The sequence below is a fragment of the Schistocerca piceifrons genome, chromosome 3 (genome assembly GCF_021461385.2).
Source record: "Schistocerca piceifrons isolate TAMUIC-IGC-003096 chromosome 3, iqSchPice1.1, whole genome shotgun sequence".
Lineage (NCBI taxonomy): Eukaryota > Metazoa > Arthropoda > Insecta > Orthoptera > Acrididae > Schistocerca > Schistocerca piceifrons.
The window spans coordinates 234,459,989-234,486,401 of NC_060140.1; the positions used below are offsets into that span (position 1 = coordinate 234,459,989).

The window sequence follows — 26,413 nt, forward strand, 5'->3', positions numbered from 1 at the left end:
GGTCTTGCCCATAATGTTCCATACAGTCTCAATTGGGGAGAAATCAGGCGACATTGGTGCCCAAGATGGGTTTGGATAGTACGAAGAGAAGCAGTAGAAATTCACCGTGTGTGGGCAGCTACAATCTGAAATGTAAATCCAGAATGACTTGACTCTAGGGGCAAAGAAACGTGTCACTGTGCTGTTAGGGTGCTGCGGATAACGATTACAGGAAGAGAAATGGCACGCCTGAGCATCATCCCTGGCTGTCGGGGCCGTATGACTGGTGATAGTCAGGCTGGTATCCCGTCTCTGTCTAGGGTATCTCCAGACACGTCTTCGGCCTGACTGGAGTAGAATTCTCTTACTTGACGAATTCCACATCTAATTGAACCCGATGATTAGCAAAGACGTTTTAGTAAGACAATGCCCGCCCTGACACAGTGAGGTTTCTACTACTTGTCTTCGAGATTGTCAAACCTTACCTTGGCCAGCAAATTCGCGGGATCTCTCTCCATTTGAGAACGTTTGGATCATTATAGTCAGGGCCCTCCAACCACCTCGGGATTATGAAGTTTCTAACAAACAAGTTAGATAGAATTTGGCACGATATTCCTCACTAGGACATCCAACAACTTTATAAAAAAAAAAAAAATGGTTCAAATGGCTCTGAGCACTATGGGACTTAACATCTGAGGTCATCAGTCCCCCAGAACTTAGAACTATTTAAACCTAACTAACCTAAGAACATCACACACACATCCATGCCTGAGACAGGATTCGAACCTGCGACCGTAGCGGTCGCGCGGTTCCAGACTGAAGCGCCTAGAACCGCTCGGCCACTCCGGCCGGCAACAACTTTATCAATTAATGGGAAGCCGAATAACTGCTTGCGTAAGGGCCGGGGGTGGACCAACATGTTATTGACCAATTTGTGAAGCTCTTTATCTTGAATAACTTATCCCATTTTTCTGAAATTTTAATCATACGTTTGTCTGTACTTGTACATGTACATCACATCCATCGATTTACGTCCCATTCGGAAAACTCCTTCGTAGTGCGTCGCGTTCTTGGCTACGAGTCGGACGTTTCACTAAACATTAACAGTCGAACCTCATTAATCTGATTGTGAGGTAAAATAGACACCAAATATGGAAGTAAATTAATCCCTGCCCTCTCGTCTGAAGATAAAACACAGTAAACTACAATGTAGTGCACTGTGATCAGTACATCAACAGCACGACATACTGGAACGTTCTCTCGCTGGAGCAAGAAGCCATGGGTCATAAGGTTGTGTTCTGAATGAAGATCAGAGAGAAGGACCTCATCTCATCTGTGTAGTCGGAAGAAGGTACGCCGTGGCCACATTGCTGACCATACTATCCACAACCTACTGTCTGTCAATCAGAGGTACTGTCCTTTTTACTTCCAAGGCATTATAAAAATCCAGAAATCGCGTTGGTAAAATGTAGTGGACCTATCGTGAGGAAATTTTATCTCATCTTTTCGAAGGTGAACAAAGCTGCGACAATCCATGCAGAGTTAGCGGGCAGTTTACGGTAACAGTACACCATCGTTTGACACAGTGATTAGGTGAAGTAGACGCTTCAATTTTGGTCAAACAAGTCTGAAACACGAATAACGAAGTAGCAAGCTATCTCTCTGTGAAGAACTGGGAATCATAAGGGAAGTGGAGGTCCTGGTTCTCAACCATAAGCGTATCACAATCGAGGGGACAGTGGATTGGTTTTCAGCGTGCTAGCAGAACATGCTCATAAAGGGCAGACAGTCGCAGGAACATACTAGGAACATACTACCAAAATCTTCTGACAAAGTTACAGTACTCATGACGAAGCGTCGCAGGAAGCTATCCATGGTGATATTAAACTTCCGGGCAGATTAAAACTGTGTGCCGGACCGAGGCCTGAACTGGGAACCTTCACCTTGTGCGGGCAGTAGCTCTAGCAACTGAGATACCCAAGCAAGACGCATGATCCATCCTCAAAGTAATACTTCGATCAGCACCTCATCTCCTGTCCTCCAAACTCCACGAAAGTTCTCCTGCGACTATGTGTGTGCTTGTTGGATTAGCAAAGCACTTGCCCGCGAAAGGAATAGGTCCCGAGGTCGAGCCTCGGTGCGGCATGCGGTTTTAATCTACCAGGAAGTTTCAGATCAGTGCACATTCCACTGCAGAGCGGTGGTATTGCTGCTCCACGACGTTCAAGCTCATTGTGCTTCTTATGATTGTCTCGTCCCTCGTATTCTCCTGGCATGGCACGGAGTAACGTCTTCCTGTTTCCTCGATTGAAGAAACCATTGCGTTGCAGGCATTTTCAGTGTGGCGACTATGTGTTTCCGAGATGGAGTGTTTGCTGAACGGCCGAAATGCAGTCTTATAAAAACAAGGCCTCTACCAGGGCATTCGTCGTTGGAGAAAATGTGTCGCATTGAAGAGTGAGTAAGCGGTGTATGGCAAACACCATCACCAAATGTCATGGTAACAATTAGATTTTTTTCGTAGTGCTGATTAACCCTTTAACCGCCCCTCGTAACATACTGACAGGGAAGTTTCATAATTAAACAGGTCGTCGTTAAGGGTCCTCACTTGTTACAGGAATGAAGGGCTGAAGTCAGGAGGCTTTGAAGGAACCGAAGCCAATTACTGATGCCAAGCACGAACGGTCACTATTTGCACGTAACTTTTGTTCCGACACTCACCATATTACCCGACCATACTCTCACAGAGTCTTTTTTCTCTTCACAGCGGGCACTGCAGCACTTTCTTCTTCCACACTTATTCTTTTTCAGTCGCTTACTTCACTATTTCCTTGATGGGGCCACTTTAATGGGCGTACGTTCATAAATACATGTATAGCATAGCAGATCCATATGACGCGGTCCTGAAACAATCGGTATTCGGTAGTATCGGTTTTTTCCCACGCTAGTTTAACCTGACTGTTGGTTGGTTGGTTGGTTGTTTGGGCAAGGAGACCAGACTGCGTGGTCATCGGTCTCATCGGTTTAGGGAAGGATGTGGAAGGATGTCGGCCGTGCCCTTTCAGAGGAACCATCCCGGCATTTGCCTGGAGTGATTTAGGGAAATCACGGAAAACCTAAATCAGGACGGCCGGACGCGGGATTGAACCGTCGTCCTCCCGAATGCGAGTCCAGTGTCTAACTACTGCGCCACCTCGCTCGGTAACCTGACTGTTAAAACCGCTTGGAACAACCGGTTTCTGGAATAACCGATTTTTGGTTTTCTATTCCTATTATTTCCTGTAGTAAATATACAAATCGGACAAAGTTTGAAAAATTTTGACTTACTCATTTTCAAGATACATAGAATCCAAATATTTAATTAAATAGTCTGAATACGGTTCGCTGTTTTTCTCCAAAAGTGATACGTGTTCGAATACTACAAAAAATCACCAGTACTCTCTTGCTGATTCCAGTTGCTTAAAATATTGCTCAGAGCTCATTTTGTTATCAGGAGTCATACCAACAATCTGTATATTGAACAAGCAGTAAAGGAAACAAAAGAAAAATTCGGAGTAGCAAAATCCATGGAGAAGAAATAAAGACTTTGAGGTCCGTCGATGACATTGTAATTCTGTCAGAGACAGAAAAGGAATTGGAAGAGCAGTTGAACGGAAAGGAGGGTATAAGATGAACATTAACAAAAGCAAAACGAGGATATGGAATGCAGTCGAATTAAATCGGGTGATGCTGCGGGAATTAGATTAAGAAATGAGACGCTTAAACTAGTAAATGAGTTTTGCATTTGGGGAGCAAAATAACTGATGATGGTCGAAGTAGAGAGGATATAAAATGTAGACTGGCAATGGTAAGGAAAGCGTTTCTGAAGAAGAGAAATTTGTTAACATCGAGTATAGATTTAAGTGTCAGGAAGTCGTTTCTGAAAGTATTTGTATGGAGTGTAGCCATGTATGGAAATGAAACGTGGAGGATAAACAGTTGGGACAAGAAGAGAATAGAAGCTTTCGAAATGTGGTGCTACAGAAGAATGCTGAAGATTAGATGGGTAGATCACATAACTAATGAGGAGGTACTGAATAGGATTGGGGAAAAGAGAAATTTGTTGCACAACTTGACTAGACTAGAAGAAGGGATCGGTTGGTAGGACATATTCTGAGGCATCAAGGGATCACCAATTTAGTATTGGAGGGCAGCGTGGAGGGTAAAAATCGTAGAGGGACACCAAGAGATGAATACACTAAACAGTTTCAGAAGGATGTAGGTTGCAGAAGGTACTGGGAGATGAAGAAGCTTGCAAAGGATAGAGTAGCATGGAGAGCTGCATCAAACCAGTCTCTGGACTGAAGACCACAACAACAACAACCGCAACTTGGGCATTACATAGAGTGAGTGCTAAAGGGTGAAAACTGAGATTTAAGAATATTTTTCTTGTTAATTTGTTTGTTTTCAAGCACTACAAGTAGATAAAGGTATATCATGTAGACAAAGGCAACATATCAGGTACTTTCTGTTTGTACTGTATACTATGACTGAATTGTTGTTAGGTTTTAAATTTGTTACTGTTACCATAATTTCCTTCCCCTTTTATTATTTCATAGAAATAGTAGATTAATCTTCAATGTTTTAAAGCAAATGAAGCATTGTATTTCATTTCTACGTCGCTTCATAAAAGTATTTCCAGACTAGGGTTGGTGCCATTCTGCAATACATCAGATGTCCAGCGACAACAGCGAGAAAATAGACCAGGTGTGGACAAGTCTTGGAACACTGCACGTACACACGTACGTTAAACCAAAGCACACTGCAACAGGGATATTATTGTCTCAGCAATGCTGTATCAGTTCTTAAGCCACATGTTCGTTGCTCGTTTCTCTCGGCATTGTTACTTAAATAACACTGATTTCTTTCCCCATTTTCTATAACAACGCGCGGTTTCAAACTATTGCAAATTATATAAATAAAAATTACTTCTTATTCAAAAGGGGTTTATTTAAAAACGAAAAAAAGTTAGTAGTGCTGCTATCGCTGAAATGTAGGACGGTCACTCCAAAAGAAATGCATACTATTTTTGTAAAAATACAGTTTTCATCCTGCATGTGTGACAGTTTTACAGTGTGTAGATACATCCTTCCCGCTTGTTTTCAAACTTAGTTCAACCTGTTCCCGTAGTGGCGCCGTCTCAGCATTTCTTCAAGATGGCTGCTACACTTGACGTTCGTCAGAAGCAACGTGCTGTCATAGAATTCCTGTGCTGTGAAAACGAGACAGTGGGAAACATCCACAAGAGGTTGAAAAAGGTGTATGGAGATGCTGCTGTCGATCGCAGTACAGTTAGTCGGTGGGCAAGCAGGTTACGTGATAAAAGCGGCCGCGGCAATATTGAGGATTGTCCTCGCAGCGTCAGGCCTCGTACTGCACACAATCCAGACAATGTGCAGAGAGTTGTGACTGCTGACAACTGAATCACAGTGAACGAATTGTCACGCTACGTTGAGATAGGGGAAGGAAGTGTTTGCAGAATACTGAAAGTGTTGCATTAAAAAGGGGTTGTGACAGGTGGGTCCCCAGGATGTTGACAGTAGCTCACACAGAAACAAGAAAAACAGTATGCAGCGAACTTTTGGAACAGTACGAGAATGGTGGAGATGAATTTCTTGGAAGAATTGTGACAAGCGATGAAACACGGCTCCATCATTTTTCACCATAGACGAAGAGGCAATCAGTGGAGTGGCATCATACAAATTCACCCAAGGGAAAAAAAAAAAAAATTCAAAACCACACCATTTGCTAGAAAAGTTATTTCTACGGTGTTTTTCGATTCCGAAAGGGCCGCGCGGGATTAGCCGAGCGGTTTGTCCTTAGGATAATTTAGGTTAAGTAGTGTGTAAGCTTAGGGACTGATGACCTTAGCAGTTAAGTCCCATAAGATTTCACACACATTTGAACATTTTTGGTTCCGAAGGGCTCTTGCTTGTGGACATCATGCCAAGTGGAACCACCATAAATTCTGATGCATATGTGACGACACTGAAGAAACTTCAAGCTCGACTGAGTCGTATCCGACCACATCGGTAAAAGCAGGATGTTTTGCTGTTGCACGACAATGCACGGCCACATGTCAGTCAAAAAACCATGGGAGCGATCATAAAACTCGGATGGACAACACTGAAACACCCGCCTTACAGTCCTGGCCTGGCTCCATGTGACTATCATCTCTTTGGGAAACTGAAAGACTCTCTTCGTGGAACAGGGTTCGAAGATGATGACTCCCTTGTGCACGCTGCCAAACAGAGGAAACGTTAGCGACAGCCCCCGTTCATTTGCACAAGGCCCGCCCATTTACCCCCCTCCACACCTAACCCCGCCACACCAACCAAGAGCACATCAATATCATCTTTGGTAGAACGTCGCTGTCGTGTTTTTGTTCGTCGTTTTTTGTTTTACCGCAGTTGTTCATACTAGCAGTGTTGTGCTGTTAGTACTTCTTAGCAGTTTGTGTAATACTGTCAAAATGACACATAGATATATGCACTCTCAATAAAGTTATCATAAACAAGGACCCTAATCTTGACTGTTGTGACCAACTGCTGTCAAAACTGATATCTAACAGACATTAAAGTACGATAACATGTGTTGGAATGACACTATTGAAATTATGTACATATGTTTAACAATAGGCTGCTCTAAAGCTCTCAAACACTGAAGAAGAACTCAAAATAATCTCGTGTCTGCTATAAGCAAGCAGTCATAAGAGTTCACAAGTAAAAATTCACCCATTACACAGGCAAATATTTACGAAGAATGTCACTGTATAAATATCTGACTCCTTGCATTACGCATTTCTACATTATCCCACTCTTATATTCTTTAGTCTTAATGAGGTAATCAGAAACAAACCAAGACATCGATTTTGCCTTGTTTATGCACAACATTGACTTTAGACAATCGAGATAATGGACAGCATCCTTGGCGATACTACCATTAATATTTCCCAACAGAATTTCTTACACTACGCGAGGTGACGGAAATTTGCGATCACTGCAGTTAACAAATATCAGATGTTTCGATACAGTGCAGATGAAAGCTCATGAAATAAAAAAGACAGTGTGGATACCATTTTTATTTTTCATTCTTATTGATGATTTTTCTACTAGCATATTCAATGAACATATTTCAAATTGTTTTCACAATGGTACCGAAAAAACTGTATTTCATACCAACTACTGATTTTCTCCCTTATTGTGACTGGCATATCTGTGATACGAACAACTTTGATGTTGGAACATGCGGCAGACCATGGGCGGAGCTTAGGATATGGATTGGTGTGGAAAGGGGGGGGGGGTGATTGGGCGGGACTTGTGCACTGTCCGGGGCTGTCGCTAACGTTACGTACCAAACAGTGCTCCGACAGGTTGGTCCAGAATATTACCGTGCGGGTATACAGGCGCTGGTTCCAAGATGGCGTAAAGCAGTTGAGAGGAATGGAAATTATGTGGAGAAATGGAAATATTGTTCCTAAGGGATGTATTTTTTTTTTTTTTTTTGGTTTAATGCGGCCCGCCACGAATTCCTCTCCTGTGCTAACCTCTTCATCTCAGAGTAGCACTTGCAACCTACGTCCTCAATTATTTCCTTGACGTATTCCAATCTCTGTCTTCCTCTACAATTTTTGCCCTCTACAGCTCCCTCTAGCACCATGGAAGTCATTCCCTCATGTCTTAGCAGATGTCCTATCATCCTGTCCCTTCTCCTTATCAGTGTTTCCCACATATTCCTTTCCTCTCCGATTCTGCGTAGAACCTCCTCACTCCTTACCTTATCAGTCCACCTAATTTTCAACATTCATCTATACCACCACATCTCAAATGCTTCGATTCTCTTCTGTTCCGGTTTTCCCATAGTCCATGTTTCACTACCATACAGTGCTGTACTCCAGACGTACATCCTCAAAAAATTTCTTCCTCAAATTAAGGCCGGTATTTGATATTAGCAGACTTCTCTTGGCCAGAAATGCCTTTTTTGCCATAGCGAGTCTGCTTTTGATGTCCTCCTTGCTCCGTCCGTCATTGGTTATTTTACTGCCTAGGTAGCAGAATTCCTTAACTTCACTGACTTCGTGACCATCAATCCTGATGTTAAGTTTCACGCTGTTCTCATTTCTACTACTTCTCATTACTTTCGTCTTTCTCCGATTTACTCTCAAACCATACTGTGTACTCATTAGACTGTTCATTCCGTTCAGCAGATCATTTAATTCTTCTTCACTTTCACTCAGGATAGCAATGTCATCAGCGAATCGTATCATTGATATCCTTTCACCTTGAATTTTAATTCCTATCTACACACTGTCAAACTTTCAAACATGTAGAATAAAAGATGGATTTAATAAAAATAGTGTGCATTTCTTTTGGAGTGACCCTCGTATTTCGGGTTTTTACTCGGTTATTAGTAAAAAATAAAAAAAAAAATACCTGTTATGAGCGAGACCAAACAGATACTGCAAGATATCGGTTACTGAGAACTAACATACAGGTAGGTTTTCCCTACCCCTGAGGTGCAGTAGGAGATGAGGCAGCAGGCAGAGTACTGACCGGGCTGCACGCGGACGGTCGCGTTGAGGGTGACGCCCGCGTCCGCCCCTCGCTGGCGGACGGTGAGCGTGTTGAGGTAGGAGGCGATGGCCAGCGGCGGCACGTTCTGCGCCTCGCACAGCAGCCACGCCGTGCCGTTGCTGTCTGCGTAGCTGTCCCGCACCTGCGACACCCAAACACTCTCACACCTAGCCGACAATCTATACAGTAGAGAGCAGAACGTCTCAGTCACCATAAGTAACTTACCATATAAATACGAGGGGCGTTCAGTGAGTAATGCAACACATCCTTTTCTCGGCCAGTCTCGGTTGAAAATATGCGGAATTAATTGTCGGACATCGTGGAATATAGAATGTAATTTTCGCTCTACAGTGGAGTGTGCACTGATATGAAACTGCCTGGCAGATTAAAACTGTGTGCCGGACCGAGACTCGAACTCGGAACCTTTGCCTTTCGCGGGCAAGCGCTCTACCGACTGACCTACCCAAGCACGACTCACGCCCCGTCCTCACAGCTTTAATTCCGCCAGTACCTCGTCTCCTTCCTTCTAAACTTCACAGAAGCTTCGCAGGAGAGCTTCTGTGGTTTGGAAGGAAGGAGACGAGGTACTGGCGGAATTAAAGGTGCGAGGACGGGGCGTGAGTCGTGCTTGGGTAAATCAGTCGGTAGAGCGCTTGCCCGCGAAAGGCAAAGGTCCCGAATTCGAGTCTCGGTCCGGCACACAGTTTTAATCTGCCAGGAAGTTTCGTCGTGGAATATGTCTGCTTCAGACTCTATAGTTTCACGAATTTCCGATGGGTGGCGGCGCTATGCGTAGCCTTCAAAATGGAGTCTGTAATGGAGGTGCGTTCCAAGCAGAGAGCTGTCACTCAGTTACTTTCGGAGGAAAACCAGAGTATCGGAGGTATGTCTACGGAGGCGGGTGCCAGGTTGAGATTCACTGGGAGAGTCCTTAGAAAATGTAGTCCACCAACAAAGGAGGTGGCTTACAAAACACTAGTTCGACCTATATTCGAGTATTGCTCATCAGTGTGGGATCCGTACCAGGTCGGGTTAACAGAGGAGTTAGAGAGGATCCAAAGAAGAGCGGCGCCTTTCGTCACAGGGTCATTTGGTAAGCGTGATAGCGTTACGGAGATGTTTAGCAGACACAGCAAGGGAGGGGCTCTGCATCGCGGTGTAGCTTGCTCGCCAGGTTTCGAGAGGGTGCGTTTCTGGATGAGGTATCGAATATATTGCTTCCCCCTACTTATACCTCCCGAGGAGATCACGAATGTAAAATTAGAGAGATTCGAGCGCGCACGGAGGCTTTCCGGCAGTCGTTCTTTCCGCGAACCATACGCGACTGGAACAGGAAAGGGAGGTAATGACAGTGGCACGTAAAGTGCCCTCCGCCACACACCGTTGGGTGGCTTGCAGAGTATGAATTTAGATGTAGACCTGCCAGTGATCAAAAGCACGGTTAGTTTTTGGGCGAGACATCCGTCATCACCGAAACGAGGTCGCCCAAACCTGGAACGTGCTGTGAGGTAACGGGCGAGCTGTGGCGCCCTGAAAATATTCTAAGTTCGGAGTAGGCGTGGCCGCGCTGGGGTCTCTCGGCGGGCCGCGTGCTGCCGAACGTTAGCCGGGGTCCAGGCCGACCACGTGGCTGGGAATTCCTTGGTGACGCTATGCTGATGAAAAAAACTTGTATGGCGAGAGTGCCAAAGATGGCGGACTTTGTGAAACCTTAATGGCAGACATTTCACAATTCGTATAGAAATTAATAGTTGCCAGATGATACCTCAAAAAGAAACATGTACATTACCATTATTTGCATGACGATTCTGATGGTCTAACCATATTCTCAATATCTTTATTAGTTAAAAGTTTAGTATCTGTCGATAAATCATACAAGAAACACCCAGAAACGAATTTCCAACATCTAAACGATTCATCCGATTTTCTCGATCGACGTGTCTTTAGAAAGCTATTAGTGTAAACCTAAATTAGTATAAATTACAGGCATGTAACCTGAATAGTACATGAGTTATTGCAGGTCAAAGTGGCTTATTACTATTGATCGCATCAGGACATAAGTGCTCCACAGTTACACGAAAAAACGGCAGCAGCATGGGCCGCGCGGGATTAGCCGAGCGGTCTTAGGCGCTGCAGTCATGGACTGTGCGCCTGGTCCCGACTGAGGTTCGAGCCCTCCCTCGGGCATGGGTGTGTGTGTTTGTCCTTAGGATAATTTAGGTTAAGTAGTGTGTAAGCTTAGGGACTGATGGCCTTAGCAGTTAAGTCCCATAAGATTTCACACGCATTTGAACAAATTTGGTAGCAGCATGCTTATAGATATATTTATTCGTCTATGTCTTTGTTTATATACTATTCATGAAGAAATTGGTCAAACATTTACTGTGTTTTAGAAAGCACAGAGACATTACGCTACTGCCTTACTTCTGTTCCTTTAGCACTCCGCCCTCAGGCCACAAGTGGTCCATTGGGACCATCCGACCGCCGTGTCATCGTCAGAAGAGGATGCGGATGGCGTGTGGTCAGCTATCCTCAGTTGGCATCACGAGGCTGAGTGCACCCCGAAAAATGGGAACAGCGCATGGCAGACCGGATGGTCACCCATCCAAGTGCCGGCCACACCCGACAGCGCTTAACTTCGGTGATCTGACGGGAACCGGTGTATCCACTGCGGCAAGGCCGTTGCCTCTATTCCTTTGATATATGTTTATTTAATTTGTTTGTGTATTGAATAATGTATGTTAGAGCGGGTTTATGGTCCAGCCGTAGCAATATTTATTTAATTTCCAGTTATTTAAATGTAAATCCAGTATTTGGAACGTGTTTCATTATGTTTGTGAGTGTACGTTGGCTTGGAGACAGGGTGGGAGCGCTCTAGTCAGTCATAGCGATCGTTCCAAAAAGGACACATGGGAGGACGTATGGAGGTGGGGGAGGAGCACCGTTCGGGAGAGGACAGTGCAGTGCGACGGACAGTCGTACAGGACACGGAGAGTCCTGGAAAGTACGCCGCGACTGACGTACAGTCGCAGGAGAGACTTAGAGAGTGTGGAGCAGTTTGCGTGTGGTCGCGGGAGATAGAAATCCTTCGGAGTGCCAACTTGTGCACTTGTTCCCGTGGCTTATACAGTGAAGACGTAGTATGCGTTTACAAGTGAATATCTTGCGAGCTATGTTGTTGTTCATAACTAATTACGTGAAGTAGTAATCTATTGTTTCCCTGTTATTCAACTCGTATTTAATTGCTGGACCATCGACACCAATAAGTGTTTTACAGTAATAAAGGGCATTCTTGAAGGTACTTCTGCTATTGTACCCATCATTTAGAGTCATTAAAATAGTACCTGCAGAATTTATTTAATTGCAATCTTTCATTTATAAATTTCTATACAAAATTCAAAATTCGCAATTGCCGAGTGATAGGAACCTTCGACCATCCATTGATGTGTCTATTCACATTGTTTAGAGTCAGCAGTATTTGGCTTTTAATGTTGCAGTTACGTATCCCAGCCCCTAGACAACGAAACCAGCCAAAACTTTTAATATTTCAACTTTGAGTCAGAGGGTACTTGGCTGAGGGGCATCACCACACCATCACATCATCTATTATTTGAAAGCCCGCAGTGCTGACACTCTCAATGGAGGTGATCGATGGATCACAATCAAATACCACGCTACACAACTGGACGGCTCTGTTGGTAGTGTTGACACACTAGTCTACCACTTAGGGTACTCAAGAGCGTGTGTCCACTGGGTTGGGGAGCAACGAAGGACCATCTGTGCGGGACCGCTTGCGCATTACGAGGCTGACGGTGGTTTGTCTAACATAGTCACAGGCAATGAAACATGGCTTTATCACCTTGAACGGAAAACAAAACAGCAATCCATGAAGTGGCCGTACCCTCAGCCAGTAAAGTCATGGAAATGGTCTTCTAGGACTATGAGGGGGTTCAAGTGGTTCAAATGGCCCTGAGCACTATGGGACTTAACATCTGAGGTCATCAGTCCCCTAGACTTAGAACTACTTAAACCTAACCAACCTAAGGACATCACACACATCCATGCCCGAAGCAGGATTCGAACCTGCGACCGTAGCAGCAGCGCGGCTCCGGACTGAAGCGTCTAGGACCGCTCGGCCACAACGGCCGGCTCTGAGGGGGTCATTCGGTTCTATGTCCTCCCTCCATCAATTACGAAGTTTATTGTGCTACTTTCAGGAAATTGTAGAAACGAGTTCAGCGTGTTTATCGCCACAAAAATTCAAACGAATTTCTCCTTCTCCAAGAGAACACAAAGCCACGAACAGGTCTGTACACCCCAGAGGAGCCCACAAAACTTCATTGGACTGTCCTTCGTCATCCACCCTACAGCCCGGATCTCGCACCTCCATCTGTTTGGCTCAATGAAGGATGCTCTCCGCGGGAAGCAATACGTGGATAATGGGGAAGTTATTGATGCAGCAAAAAGTTGACTCCGACGTCGACCAGTAGATGATATCCTGTGTGCATACAGGCCCTCCGAGTAAGTTGGCGTTAGGCCGTGGCATTGAACGGAGATCATGTTGAAAAATAGGGTTGGTTGATTTGCGGGAAGGGACCAAACAGCGAGGTCATCGGTCCCATCGGGTTAGGGAAGGATGGGGAAGGAAGTCGGCCGTGCCATTTCAGAGGAACCATCCCAGCATTTTCCTGAAACTATTTAGCGAAATCACGGAAAACCTAAATCAGTATGGCCGGACGCGGGTTTGAACCGTCGTTCTCCCGCATGCGAGTCCAGTGTGCGAAACGCTGCGCCACCCCGACCGGTAAAAAATAGGGCTCTGTAGCCAAAACAGTGGGAAATAATATGGTGTAATGCAATCCAGGATGAAACCGATCTGCTTTCAGAAAAAAATTTGCGTTACTTACTGAATGCCCTCTCAAATATACTGATAAGCCAAAACATTTCGCCCAGCCGGCCGGTGTGGCCGAGCGGTTCTAGACGCTTCAGTCTGGAATCGCGCGACCACTACGGTCGCAGGTTCGAATCCTGCCTCGGGCATGGATGTGTGTGGTGTCCTTAGGTTAGTTAGATTTAAGTAGTTCTAAGTTCTAGGTGACTGATGACCTCAGATGTTAAGTCCCTTAATGCTCAGAGTCATTTTTCAACCATTTCGCCCACCTGCTTAGTAGCTTGTTGGTCCAACGGAATACAGCAGCGACTCTGAGTGGCATGAATTTGATAGTCTTTGGAAGGTTTTTGGAGATATGTGGCACAAGACATCTATGTATGGGTCACGCGATTTCCATAAATTACGGATCGGCGGTTTCTGGACGTGGAGCTGGTGCCCAATAGGGTCCCAAATGTGTCCTGTCAGTTTCTTCAGATCAGGTGAATTTTATGGCCAAGAGATCAAGTTCATAGGTGTCCTCCTCAGACCACTTAAGCAAGTTCTGGATTTGTGACACCCACAATTATCCTGCTGGAAGATTCTATTACAGTCAGGGAATACATGAAGCAAAAAGAGATTCACGTCGTCCGAAATAATGTTCGTATAGTCCACATCTGTCATGATACAGTCAATAACATCAGCTACCGTGGAAGACCATGTCAATGTGCCCCCTGACACAATATTGCCTTTTCCGATTGCGTCCGTCGCCATGCGGATTTTTCTAGTAGTGTTTCACCAGGGTGATGACGTACCGAGACACGCCCGCCAGTCTAATGTAACAAGAAACGCAATTTGTCCAACTAGACGATACTTTCCCCCTGATACACAGTCACATTTCCATAATCCCATGCTCATAGTAATCATAAGTAACGATGTCGTTCTCTCAGCATGGGAACACATACGGATCAGCTGCTGTGGAGTGCCATGTTCAACAATGTGAGGTAGACAATGTGCTCTGAAACAGTTGTGTCTGCACCAGTCTCGTACTCTGTCGTCAGATCTGCCTCCGTTCTCAGCGTTCTTTGATGAGGCGTGGACGGCTAACACCTTTTTAACTAATCAAGGTTTCGCAGCACTTCAAAAACTCTCGATAGATGCCGACACAGTAGCATGCAATCAGCCAGCCAGTATCAACATTTCCGGAATGCTCGCTCTCAGGTGCAGGCCCGTAACAATCTGCCCTTTTTCACAGTTGCTTATGTCAGTTGATTTTCTCCATTTGCGTTTGCGAAGAATCATTCGCCATTCGTCTGTATTCCACTCATGGTGTTTCAGCTACCCCTACGTATGGATTTTACGCAACCCGCAACACCTTCAAAAATCACGTGCAAGATTTTCACATTTCTCTGCTCGCTATGCACAAACTATTACTCTTAGACAAAAAAATGAACTGGACCTTTTTGTACCACATTTAAAATAGTTAAATTTTAAACTGGTGTACGTTTTCTTTGGCGGCCACAGTTTTCAACTTATTTCAGAAAAACTTGTTTAGCCGCGCGGGGTAGCCACACGGTCTAGGGCGCCTTGGCACGGTTTGCGCGGCTCCACCCGTCGGAGGTTCGAGTCCTTCGTCGGGCGTGGGTGTGTGAGTTGTCCTTGGGTGTAAGTTAGTTTAAGTCAGAGTAAGTAGTGTGCAAGCTTAGGGACCGATGACCTCAGCAGTTTGGTCCTATAGGCACTCTAAACAGGTGATAGTCAGAGGGAGCAATGTCTGGAGAATACGGCGGGTGGGGTAGGACTTCCCATTTTAACATTTTCAAGTACATTTTGACCTCTTTTGCAACATGGGGTCGAGAGTTGTTGTGGTGCAAAATCACTTTATCGTGCCTCTCGCTGTATTGCGGCCGTTTGTCTTTTAATGCTCTGCTCAAACGCATTAATTGCGTTAGATAACGAGCAACTGTGATTGTTTCACTTGGTTTTAACACCTCATAGTACACGACGCCGAGCTGATCCCACCAAATGCAGAGCATGATCTTGGAGCCGTGAATATTCGGTTTGGCCTTCGGCGTGGATACATGGCCGGGATATCCCCATGATTTTTTGCGTTTGGGGTTATCGGAATGAACCCATTTTTCGTCCCCGGTCACAGTGCGATGCAGAAATCCCTTCCGTTTTTGCCTCTGAAGAATCTGTTCTCAACACACACATGCCGTTCAACGTCTCTTGGTCTTAGCTCACGGGACCCAAGTTCCTTCTTTCTGAATCATGCCCATAGCCTTGAGACGTTTTGAAATGTCTTGCTTGTCACTCCCACTAATCGTGCCAATTCTTCTTATGTTTGATGGGGGCCTTCACTCAGCAATGTTTCCAACCCTGCATCTTCGAAAACATTCTCCCTTCCACTACTATGCCGGTCTACGACGTTAAAATCACCGTTCTTGAAGCGTTAAACCACTCACGACACGTTCATTCACTAATAGCGTCCTTACCATACGTGCATGAGAGCATTCGATGAGATTCAGCCGCTGTTTTCTTAATATTGAAACAAAACAGTAATACCTCCTGCAAATGACGAGAATTAGGCTCGTAAACTGGGATTCTCAATCAAGAACAACTTTATGATGCAGACACAAATCGACTAATGTTTGAATGAGGTTATGTTAACCGACGTCCAAGGTAATTGCCTGACGTCTGCGATCTGATTCTTTCGACCGATACTTACCGTTGTCGCCACCTATTGGCAAACGGCGGAAGCAAAGTTGTACACCCTTTATTTTTGAAGTACAGTCAAGTTATAAATTTCAGGCTGTTTATGAAGGACAGTAATAATTATTAGAACTGCTACCGTATATGTCATGAGTAACTTAGTATCTATGCAAAGCGAAATGCCCGGAAACTTACTAATAAGTTAAATTCTGCTAGTAATTGGTGTTTTAATAATCTCTAGGGAAGTATCTGGGAAACAGTATAGTTATTAAATGAACTTGTAGAAATATACTTATGATAAACAATTAAAACTTAGTGTCTGTTATAGTTTCCGTGTAGCAAAAAAATGGTTCAAATGGCTCTGAGCACTATGGGACTTAACAGCTGTGGTCATCAGTCCCCTAGAACTTAGAACTACTTAAACCTAACTAACCTAAGGACATCACACACATCCATGCCCGAGGCAGGAGTCGAACCTGCGACCGTAGCAGTCTCGCGGTTCCGGACTGAGCGCCTAGAACCGCGAGACCACCGCGGCCGGCCCGTGTAGCAGGCAATATGTATACCAGCTAATAAATAAGTAAATAAACAAATGTCACATCAACAGTGTGAAGCGTTCACAAGTATACCGTAGTATCTTCTTCGTTTCTCTTAATAAGCTGCTGTACGTGGACCGCAAGTAACTGCCCTTTCTTCCCTGATGATTCATTTATACTCTATAACGGCAGTGTCCAAATTTGGGCTATTAAGGAATGCACCACAAAGAAAAAACTCAAAACGAACTCCTCTGCCAGTGAGAAACTACCGCAAATCCGCGGATTTGGGTGGGGGGGGGGGGGGGAGAGTGAGTTTAGCACCATGAAATTTGCAGGACAAGTTGCCGTGCTTTAGTTCAAAAATGGTTCAAATGACTCTGAGCACTATGGCACTTAACTGCTGAGGTCATCAGTCCCCTAGAACTTAGAACTACTTAAACCTAACTAACCGAAGGACATCACACACATCCATGCCCGAGGCAGGATTCGAACATGCGACCGTACTGGTCACGCGGTTCCAGACTGTAGCGCCGAGAACCGCACGGCCACTCCGGCCGGCGTGCTTTAGTTATCCAGTGAAAACGGGATCCGAGGTTCGATGCCTCCAGGCTGTCAATTGAATCCTGCGAACATGGCAGGTCGGTACCAAGTTGCGTCTGGCTCCACTTATTGCACCATTCCTGTCCCTGAGGCTATTGCACACGTGGATCACCTAAGCAGCGTACGTGGTCTTCAGACACGGCCGCTTCTGCTATAGTGGGCATGAAGACACCTTGGGCTTAGGCGAGTTTTTCAAATGGTTCAAATGGCTCTGAGCACTATGGGACTTAACATCTGTAGTCATCAGTCCCCTAAAACTTAGAACTACTTAAACCTAACTAACCTAAGGACATCACACATATCCATGCCCGAGGCAGGATTCGAACCTGCGACCGTAGCGGTCACGCGGTTCCAGACTGAAGCGCCTAGAACCGCACGGCCACACCGGCCGGCTTAGGCGAGTTTTACTGAGATACATCCGTCTTGGTGCAGCCATCCTCACCTTGGATGTACTCCTGCCTCCCTGGACCATTAAACGAACTCTCAATGCCTGAGTGAAAGAACGGCTACGGGATTGACGTTCCTCCATGAGCGACGGACAGTGAGAGTGGACCATACGCCATGATTACAGTGACCATACCACATCTTAAATCAGACAGATCACGCAGCATTTTAAGGCGTAGATACACACTTTTTACATGGTAAATACCAGTAATATTAGTAATTTAATGCAAGTATAATAAGGTACGATTTCATATCGTATATACACTATCTGTTCAAAAATATCCAGACTCCTACTAGCAGACATAAATTACGCTGTGTCTAGTCTTCACCTGTATGACGGCTTGAGTTCTACTGGGGACACTTCCAGTGAGGTGTATTAATGTCTGTGTAGGAATGGCAGCATATTCTTCCTCAAGAGCCGAAATCGGAGATGGTAGCGATGTTGAATGCTGACATCTTGACTGAAATCGACGTTCTATCTCAGGCCAAAGGTGTACCACTGGGTTCACATCAGAACTATGAGCAGGCCAGTCCGTTTCAGGAATGTTATTCTCCTCAAGCAGCTGCGTCACAAGTGCTGTTTTATGACAGGATGCATTGTCATGCTGATAAAGTAACCATCTCTGTATTGTTCCTATACTGTACACAGTACAAATACTGTAGAATGCGTTCACACCGTTCTGCATTAAATGTCTGCTGAAAGTCGATGAAGAGACCACACCCTATCTGCAGAAAACACGCCCATATCATAACACCTTATGACGTTTCAGTCACAAATCCCGTTTTCTACGACTATCACGCAGCTACGTTGTGACTTAGATAGTTCAAATGGCTCTAAGCACTATGGGACTTAACATCTGAGGTCATCAGTCCCCTAGACTTAGAACTACTTAAACCCAACTAACCTAAAGACATCACACACATCCATGCCCGAAGCAGGATTCGAACCTGCGACTGTAGCAGCAGCGCGGTTCCGGAGTGAAACGTCTAGAACCGCTCGTCCACAGCGGCCGTCCAGTCCGGAGCCGCGCTGGTGCTACGGTCGCAGGTTCGAATCCTGCCTCGGGCATGGGTGTATGTGATGTCCTTCGGTTAGCGGTTAGTTAGGTTTAAGTAGTTCTAAGTTCTAGGGGACTGATGACCACAGCAGTTGAGTCCTATAGTGCTCAGAGCCATTTGAACCATTTTGAACCACAGCGGCCGCCTGTGACTTAGAGCAGTGTGTCTGCGAAAACAGGCCTGCAAACGCCGTGGCCGGTTATTTTCGGCTGGAAGCGTCCCTATAGCCTCTTTTGTTCGCAGAAAGACCGTCGCTGCATCTCATTAACTCGAGCGGGGCGAATAGGCAGTTAGCAGAACTTGGGCAAAGAGCCAATCTGTGGCTATTCAAAGCCAGGCTGACTCCTGCAAACCCCACTCCCACCGACTCCCCACTCGGGGACAGTGTATGCCATGGCCACCCTAGAGCCCTCCAGAGAATGATTGAGAGCACCATTCCTTCTTTTCTGCATGAATTCAAAAGGGAGATGCCAAGGCACCATCTTGCTAGCATGGGAGAATCGGTGGCGTTCGCTCTAAAAATTTGGTTCAGCCAATAGTATTGCATTGCTCTGGATAGAGGTCTTGGTGCAGTGCTATCGCCGAACGCCTAATTCGTGTTAAAATGTGCTTTTTGTACGCAAACGGAGGGAAGTTGCGTGTGCTGTCCCTTGCTTCTTCACAGATTTAGCAACAACGGTCGCCCATAACGATGGCAACAGCATCCTTTTTGAGAACAGAGGGCTGAGGGTCGTGAACATGGATACTGAGCACTTTGCCACGGACCGTCGTTTATCTCCAACCACCGTTTGGAACTGATCGGCCTATATTAGGTTTTTAAGTGGATGTAAGTTACACAATTGCGGTAGCGATCCATGTCTTGTGCAGCTCGTTACTTGCTGACTTTGATACACAACTTGTGTTGCTTATTTTGATTACATTTGTGGCTCTTTGCTCTAACGTTGTCCTCCATTACGCGAGGTGTCAAGATAAGCAGATCTTGTGTGCTGGCTCCATACAGTTTTCCACAGTTTTCTCGTAGACCCCTCTGTGTTAGCATCATTTTGCAATCTGGTTTTAACAACGTAGAAATTTTCTGTGTGTTAATTTCATTGTGCCTCATGTCAATCATTAGAGCAAATAAATTACCATCGTTTTGAGTCGTGACTTAGATTTGAAGACCTTTCAACTTGTTCTGGTTAGACTAGCCTTTAAAAATAAATATAACAGGGCTATGTTTCAAATTAGTTCACTACAGTGTGTTTGAGTTGCCCTCGTGCATAGTGGCCCACTACAAGTATAACTTTTTTATTATTCCGTCAAAGCTGGGAGCATAGAATTAGGCTGGCCGGGGTGGCCGAGCGGTTTTAGGCGCTTCAGTCTGGAGCCGCCCGATCGCTACGGTCGCAGGTTCGAATCCTGCCTCGGGCATGGTTGTGTGTGATGTCCTTAGGTTAGTTAGGTTTAAGTAGTTCTAAGTTCTAGGGGACTGATGACCTCAGAAGTTAAGTCCCATAGTGGTTCAAATGGCTCTGAGCACTATGGGACTCAACTTTTGAGGTCATTAGTCCCCTAGAACTTAGAACTAGTTAAACCTAACTAACCTAAGGACACCACACACATCCATGCCCGAGGCAGGATTCGAACCTGCGACCGTAGCGGTCTCGCGGTTCCTGACTGCAGCGCCTAGAACCGCACGGCCACTTCGGCCGGCTAAGTCCCATAGTGCTCAGAGCCATTTGAACCATAGAATTCGCTCGCCTCATCTGTACGATTTAATTTTTGCAGGTATTATTTTGTCAAAGCAACGAGGATTGTATTTGCTCATCTTATTCGTATATCAGTACTCTACTCCGTTCATCATAAGGACAAACCTGAAGTAAACAAACACAATAGCGATGATTGGTCATACGTCGTAGCACACGTACACTGGCGTTGATGCGCTCTTTTAAGTAGGTCCTACTTATGTATTAGATTTATTGTTACTAAGTTACGTTAAATGAAACTTTAAGATATTCAGATATGTTAACAGCAATCAACGTCTTACTTAATCACGCTTTAGCTATATACTTTTTACCACAAAAATCCTGTACAGTCACAGCCTCTGCACTGTTGTGATCTGATTGTCGCGCTGTTAATACGCAGTACGAAAATGACTGAGTCTGCTTCCTGTCCGAAGTGGTACACGCGTGTCGAACATGGATAAAAGGTGCCAATAAACAGGCTGTTCTTAACGCTTTCCGTAAATTTACAGAGATATTCGGCTATGAAGATCTCCAAGTGACTGTATTAGCTACAGAAATACGAGGTAGATACGTAGTGAAATCGGTAGCGTAGTGGATTGATAAATAACTGCAATTCATGGTATGCTGGTCCAAATAACATCTGAGTCATTTTTCTCTTCTCGTTCAATCTGAAATACCTACATCTCGTTATGTAAAATTCATCATCATTTTTATGAATAATGCAAGTCTTCTTGTATATAATTACATGCGGCACGCGAAATTGCTGTTTCCATTTCAAACATAAATTCTTAATCATCGATATTTTATGAAATACTGTTAAAGGTTGCTCAAATTACGAAAACATAACAATTTACTTTCTTAAAGCAAAAACGAAAAACCAAATATTCTTTATTTGGACTATGTCCATTGTTTTATACCATAGATGTAGGTAAGTGTAGTAGAAACATGAAAATCATTTTCACAGCATCGAACACACGGTACAAATGCTGCATTTTTTTGTTTGCTAGTTCACCATTACAGTACGAACCCAACAGAACTGATCTGGAGCCAAGATAAGGGATTTTTTCCGGAGAAGTGAAAAGACTGTTTAGCTGCCAGACGTACTGGAACTGAAGCACACAGCTTTTTCACCTGTCACTGTCGAACGCCGGCGGGATGTAGAACGGCTCGTCATAAAAGAAGAGGAGAAAATTGGCTTCGTGGATGCCGTTGTTTATCGTCTCGTTATCAAAGTAGCAGATGACGGTTCCAGAACGGAAATGTGTATCTCGGATTCGGATAAGGAAGGAGCTAAGAGAATACCAGACGACTGTCTGTAATTAATACCTTCATGGCTTCAGTATTCAACCGGTGAAATGCCTGCAGTATGCTTTCGCACCACACATAGCTCGCTCAGAAAAATTACCCTGCGTTAAGGTTAGGAATTTTCATCACTCTTCTTTGTAATTAGAATACTATGACAGGTGAGAACGTGAGCATTTTATGCTTTCCGTCAAAAAAATGGTTCAAATGGCTCTGAGCACTATGGGACTCAACTGCTGAGGTCATTAGTCCCCTACAACTTAGAACTAGTTAAACCTAACTAACCTAAGGACATCACAAACATCCATGCCCGAGGCAGGATTCGAACCTGCGACCGTAGCGGTCTTGCGGTTTCAGACTGCAGCGCCTTTAACCGCACGGCCACTTCGGCCGGCTATGCTTTCCGTCAGGTCACCTAAGAAGCGCGCGATAGTGCTGGAGTTTAGTCAAATATTATTTCGTGCTCTTTAAAAATTAAATGACATTCGAAGCTATATTCTTTCTTTGCTCGTCTCGTTTTACGTCTGAACTGAAATTTCTTACTTAATTGCACGTTAGTTAGATCGCTGGTAGACCAGTGCTGTCTAAGTTTAATGCACCGGTAAAGCTGTTGTCCCGCATTACCTCTCGGCCTATGTGCGTGTAAAACAGCATAAAACGTATCCTTATGACTGTATTGGAACTGCGGACCTAGAAACGACGGAGAGGCTCCGTTCCCGCCGTAGCCCTCAGTGGTTCACAACCCCACAACAGGCTACAGCAGTCCACTCACCCCACCGACGTCCCTCACCGAACCCAGGGTTACTGTGCGGTTCGACCCCCAGTGGATTCCCCCCCCCCCCTCCCCCCTCCCCGAACGTCTTACACCAGACGAGTGTAACCCCAATGTTTGCGTGGTAGAGTAATTATGGTGTACACGTACGTGGAGAAAGTGTTTGCGCAGCAGTCGCCGACATAATGTAACTGAGGCGGAATAAGGGGAACCAGCCCGCATTCGCCGAGGCACATGGAAAACCGCCTTAAAAACCATCCACAGACGGGCCGGAACACCGGACCTCGACACCAATACGCCGGGCAGATTCGTGCCGGGGACCGGTAGGCCTGCGGCTGGTCCCGGCGGAGGTTTCGAGTCCTCCCTCGGGGATGGATGCGTGTGTTTGTCCTTAGGATAATTTAGGTTAAGTAGTGTGTAAGCTTAGGGACTGATGACCTTAGCAGATAAATCCCATAAGATTTCACACACATTTTTGAAGACTGGTACCGGCAATGTAAGCCACGCGGAATGCCCATGTTTTTTGTGTATTTTTATTTTAAGTTATCTACGGTGTCTGTTTATTTTAATGACATTTACTTTACTTATAGAAACTACTGTACATGTGACAACTTAACTTGCTTTTTTTTGGCACTGCCAGCATTTGGGCAATTTCTTGCCGAGCATCATTTTGTTGTAAATAATCTTCACGGGTGTGCCGCCGGATGACGTTGTGCAAATCCCACAATATTTCTTCGGAGCAACTGTCCGACATCATCAGGTGGTTGAACCTCGCTGGTGGCTAGGTACGACTGACATGTCGACGCCGCTGTATATAGAGCACGCGCGTGAAGATTGCGCATGCGCGGAAACCACGCATGCGCAAAAATTTGCAGATAGATGGCGCCAGACTCAAACGCCCTCTGCCGGGAGACGCAGAGCGGCCGTTCTGCGCGTGCGCCGACGCTGTGTTTACTAACTTGCTGCCAAAGTTATGACGGGTCTATTATCGGAAGCTCTTTGCCTTCTCGTCATGATTTAACAGCAGCCAATGCAGGGTTCCAGGCTGTACTCAATTGAAATCCCGCATCCCTGTTGATAAGGTTATCAGCTGTACGGATATGTATTGCCTCCTTAATGACGCAATCCCAGAAAGAGGATGCTGGGGATAAAACTTCCGTCTTCTCATAAATCATGTGATGCCCTGTGTTCAGACAGTGTATGATTCTGATATCTTGTACACACCACGTTTCCTCAGACCGAGATCATCCTTAACCGAACCTAACAAGTTCCTCAATTTCGCAGATGGTCGGGAAACACACTCGATGTCATATCTTTCGATGACTCTTCCGATTCTTGATGACATGGCACCAAAGTACGGCAAGAAGGCAAAGGTGGTGGGTGTCTTCGTATCTTCATTCTGTTCCATAGATTGAACTCGCTTGGGCCGGAATGCATTACGTATTTGTCTCTCAGAATAACCGTTTTGACGGAAGACTGTCTTCAAATGTTGCATCTCACTCGGAAGGCTTCCAGAGTCAAATACCACACGCGCTCTATGAACTAGCGTTCGTAATGCACTACCGCATTGAGTTGGATGATGGCAGCTTGTGGCCTGCAAATATGGATCTGTATGCGTTGGCTTGCGGTATACGCTTTGTTCCAAGGTTCCATCTGCTTTCCTTCGTACCAAAACATCAGGAAGAGGTAAAGTGCCATCTTTTTCCACTTCCATATTGAAGTTAATATTCGGATGGAGCGAATTTAAATGTTGAAGAAACGTAGGTAGAGTATCCAATCCGCGTGGCCACACCACAAACGTCTCGTCAACATACCGCAGAAAACAAGAGGGTTTGAGAGTGGCTGACTGTAGTGCTTTATCTTCAAAGTCCTACACTCCTACGCCAACTGGAGAAGTCGGCAATTGCAGAACACTGCCTGAACACAGGACATCACATGATTTATGAAAATACGGAAGTTTTATCCCCAGCATCCTCTTTCTGGGATTGCGTCATTAAGGAGGCAATACATATCCGTACAGCTGATAACCTTATCAACAGGGATGCGGGATTTCAATTGAGTACAGCCTGGAACCCTGCATTGGCTGCTGTTAAATCATGACGAGAAGGCAAAGAGCTTCCGATAATAGACCCGTCATAACTTTGGCAGCAAGTTAGTAAACACAGCGTCGGCGCACGCGCAGAACGGCCGCTCTGCGTCTCCCGGCAGAGGGCGTTTGAGTCTGGCGCCATCTATCTGCAAATTTTTGCGCATGCGTGGTTTCCGCGCCTGCGCAATCTTCACGCACGTGCTCTATATACAGCGGCGTCGACATGTCAGTCGTACCTAGCCACCAGCGAGGTTCAACCACCTAATGATGTCGGACAGTTGCTCCGAAGAAATATTGTGGGATTTGCACAACGTCATCCGGCGGCACACCCGTGAAGATTATTTACAACATATCCGCCGGGAAAGCCTGAAGAGTCACATCATTTTGTTTGTTTAACATTTTTTGATGGTGATCTTAATGATCTCATAAACACCTGTGGGATCTGTACTTTTCTATCAACGAAACTACGCTTTCACCCAATCGCTCCGTCACCACGCAATGTCAAAATAAACAACACCAGCAACACGTTGCGCACGAAAAATAGAACATTGTGGCAAAGCGAATGCGCTGTGTATATCTTCGAAGTTAGCGCCGAAGCGGAGAGGACGCTAACTTTCTTATATTGTTCGCTCTAAAACTGACACCTAGCTGATCACAAGGGAACGCTTGTGAATGCGACCCACACAAGGCCAAACACCACTCGCCAGTTGTTTACACCAGAGAGAATTCTCGTTCGCTTTTGCGTGTTCGCTTGTGTTAGCTTCGGTGTAAAGGGAGCTTAACATGAGTACACTGAGATGACAAAAGTCATGGTATAGCCATATGCATATATAGAGATGTCGAAAGGTATAAAACGACAGTGCATATGCGAGTTGTCATTGGTGCTCAGGTGATTCATGCGAAAAGGTCCGACATCATTATGGCCGCACGACGGGGAATATCGGACTTTAAACTAGACGCATGGGACATTCCATTTCGCAAATCGTTATGGAATTCGGTATTCTGAGATCGATAGTTTCAAGACCGTGCCGAGAATAATAAACTTAGGCATTACCTCTCACCAGGGACAACTCAGTGACCGACGGCCCCTACCTAACGACCGAGAGCAGCGGCGTTTGCGTAGAGTTGTCAGCGCTAACAGACAAGCAGCACTGCGTGAATTAACCGCAGAAAGCAGTGAGGGACATAAGAAGAACATATCAGTTAGAACAGCGCGGTGAAATTTGGTGTTAGTGGTCTTGGCAGCACACGACTGACTGGAGCATCTTCGAGTGTGGGGCAAACACCACGGACCAAAATTGTCAACAAGGATCTGTGCTAGCAGGTGGTACATCCATAATGGTGTGGGCTGTGTTTACATAGCATGGACTGGGTTCTCTGGCCCAACTGAACCGATCATTGACTGGAAATGGTTTTGTTCAGCTACTTGGATACCATTTGCAACCATTCAGAGACTTCATGTTTCCGAACAATGATGTCATGTCAGTGGGCCACAATTTTTAGCGATTGGTTTGAAGAACATTGTCTACAATTCGGGAGTGATTTGGCCATACAGATAGCTCGGTATGAATCCAACTGAACATGTATGGGATACAATAGAGAGGTCAGTTCACGCTCGAACTCCTGAGCCGGAAACACTTTTATGATTATGGACGGCTGTAGAGGCTCAATATTTCTGCAGAGGATTTCCAACGATTTGTTGAGTCCGTCCCACGTC

The 26,413-nt window shown here is 45.3% G+C and overlaps 1 protein-coding gene across 1 annotated transcript in view; it reads right to left on the reverse strand.

Annotated features, from left to right (window-relative positions):
• LOC124788539 overlaps positions 1–26,413 on the reverse strand; it is a 573,870-nt gene that overhangs the window by 218,192 nt on the left and 329,265 nt on the right. Inside the window, exon 15 of the mRNA XM_047255809.1 lies at positions 8,571–8,733. Coding sequence (XP_047111765.1) covers positions 8,571–8,733 — 163 coding nt within the window. The remainder of the gene's footprint in view (positions 1–8,570; positions 8,734–26,413) is intronic.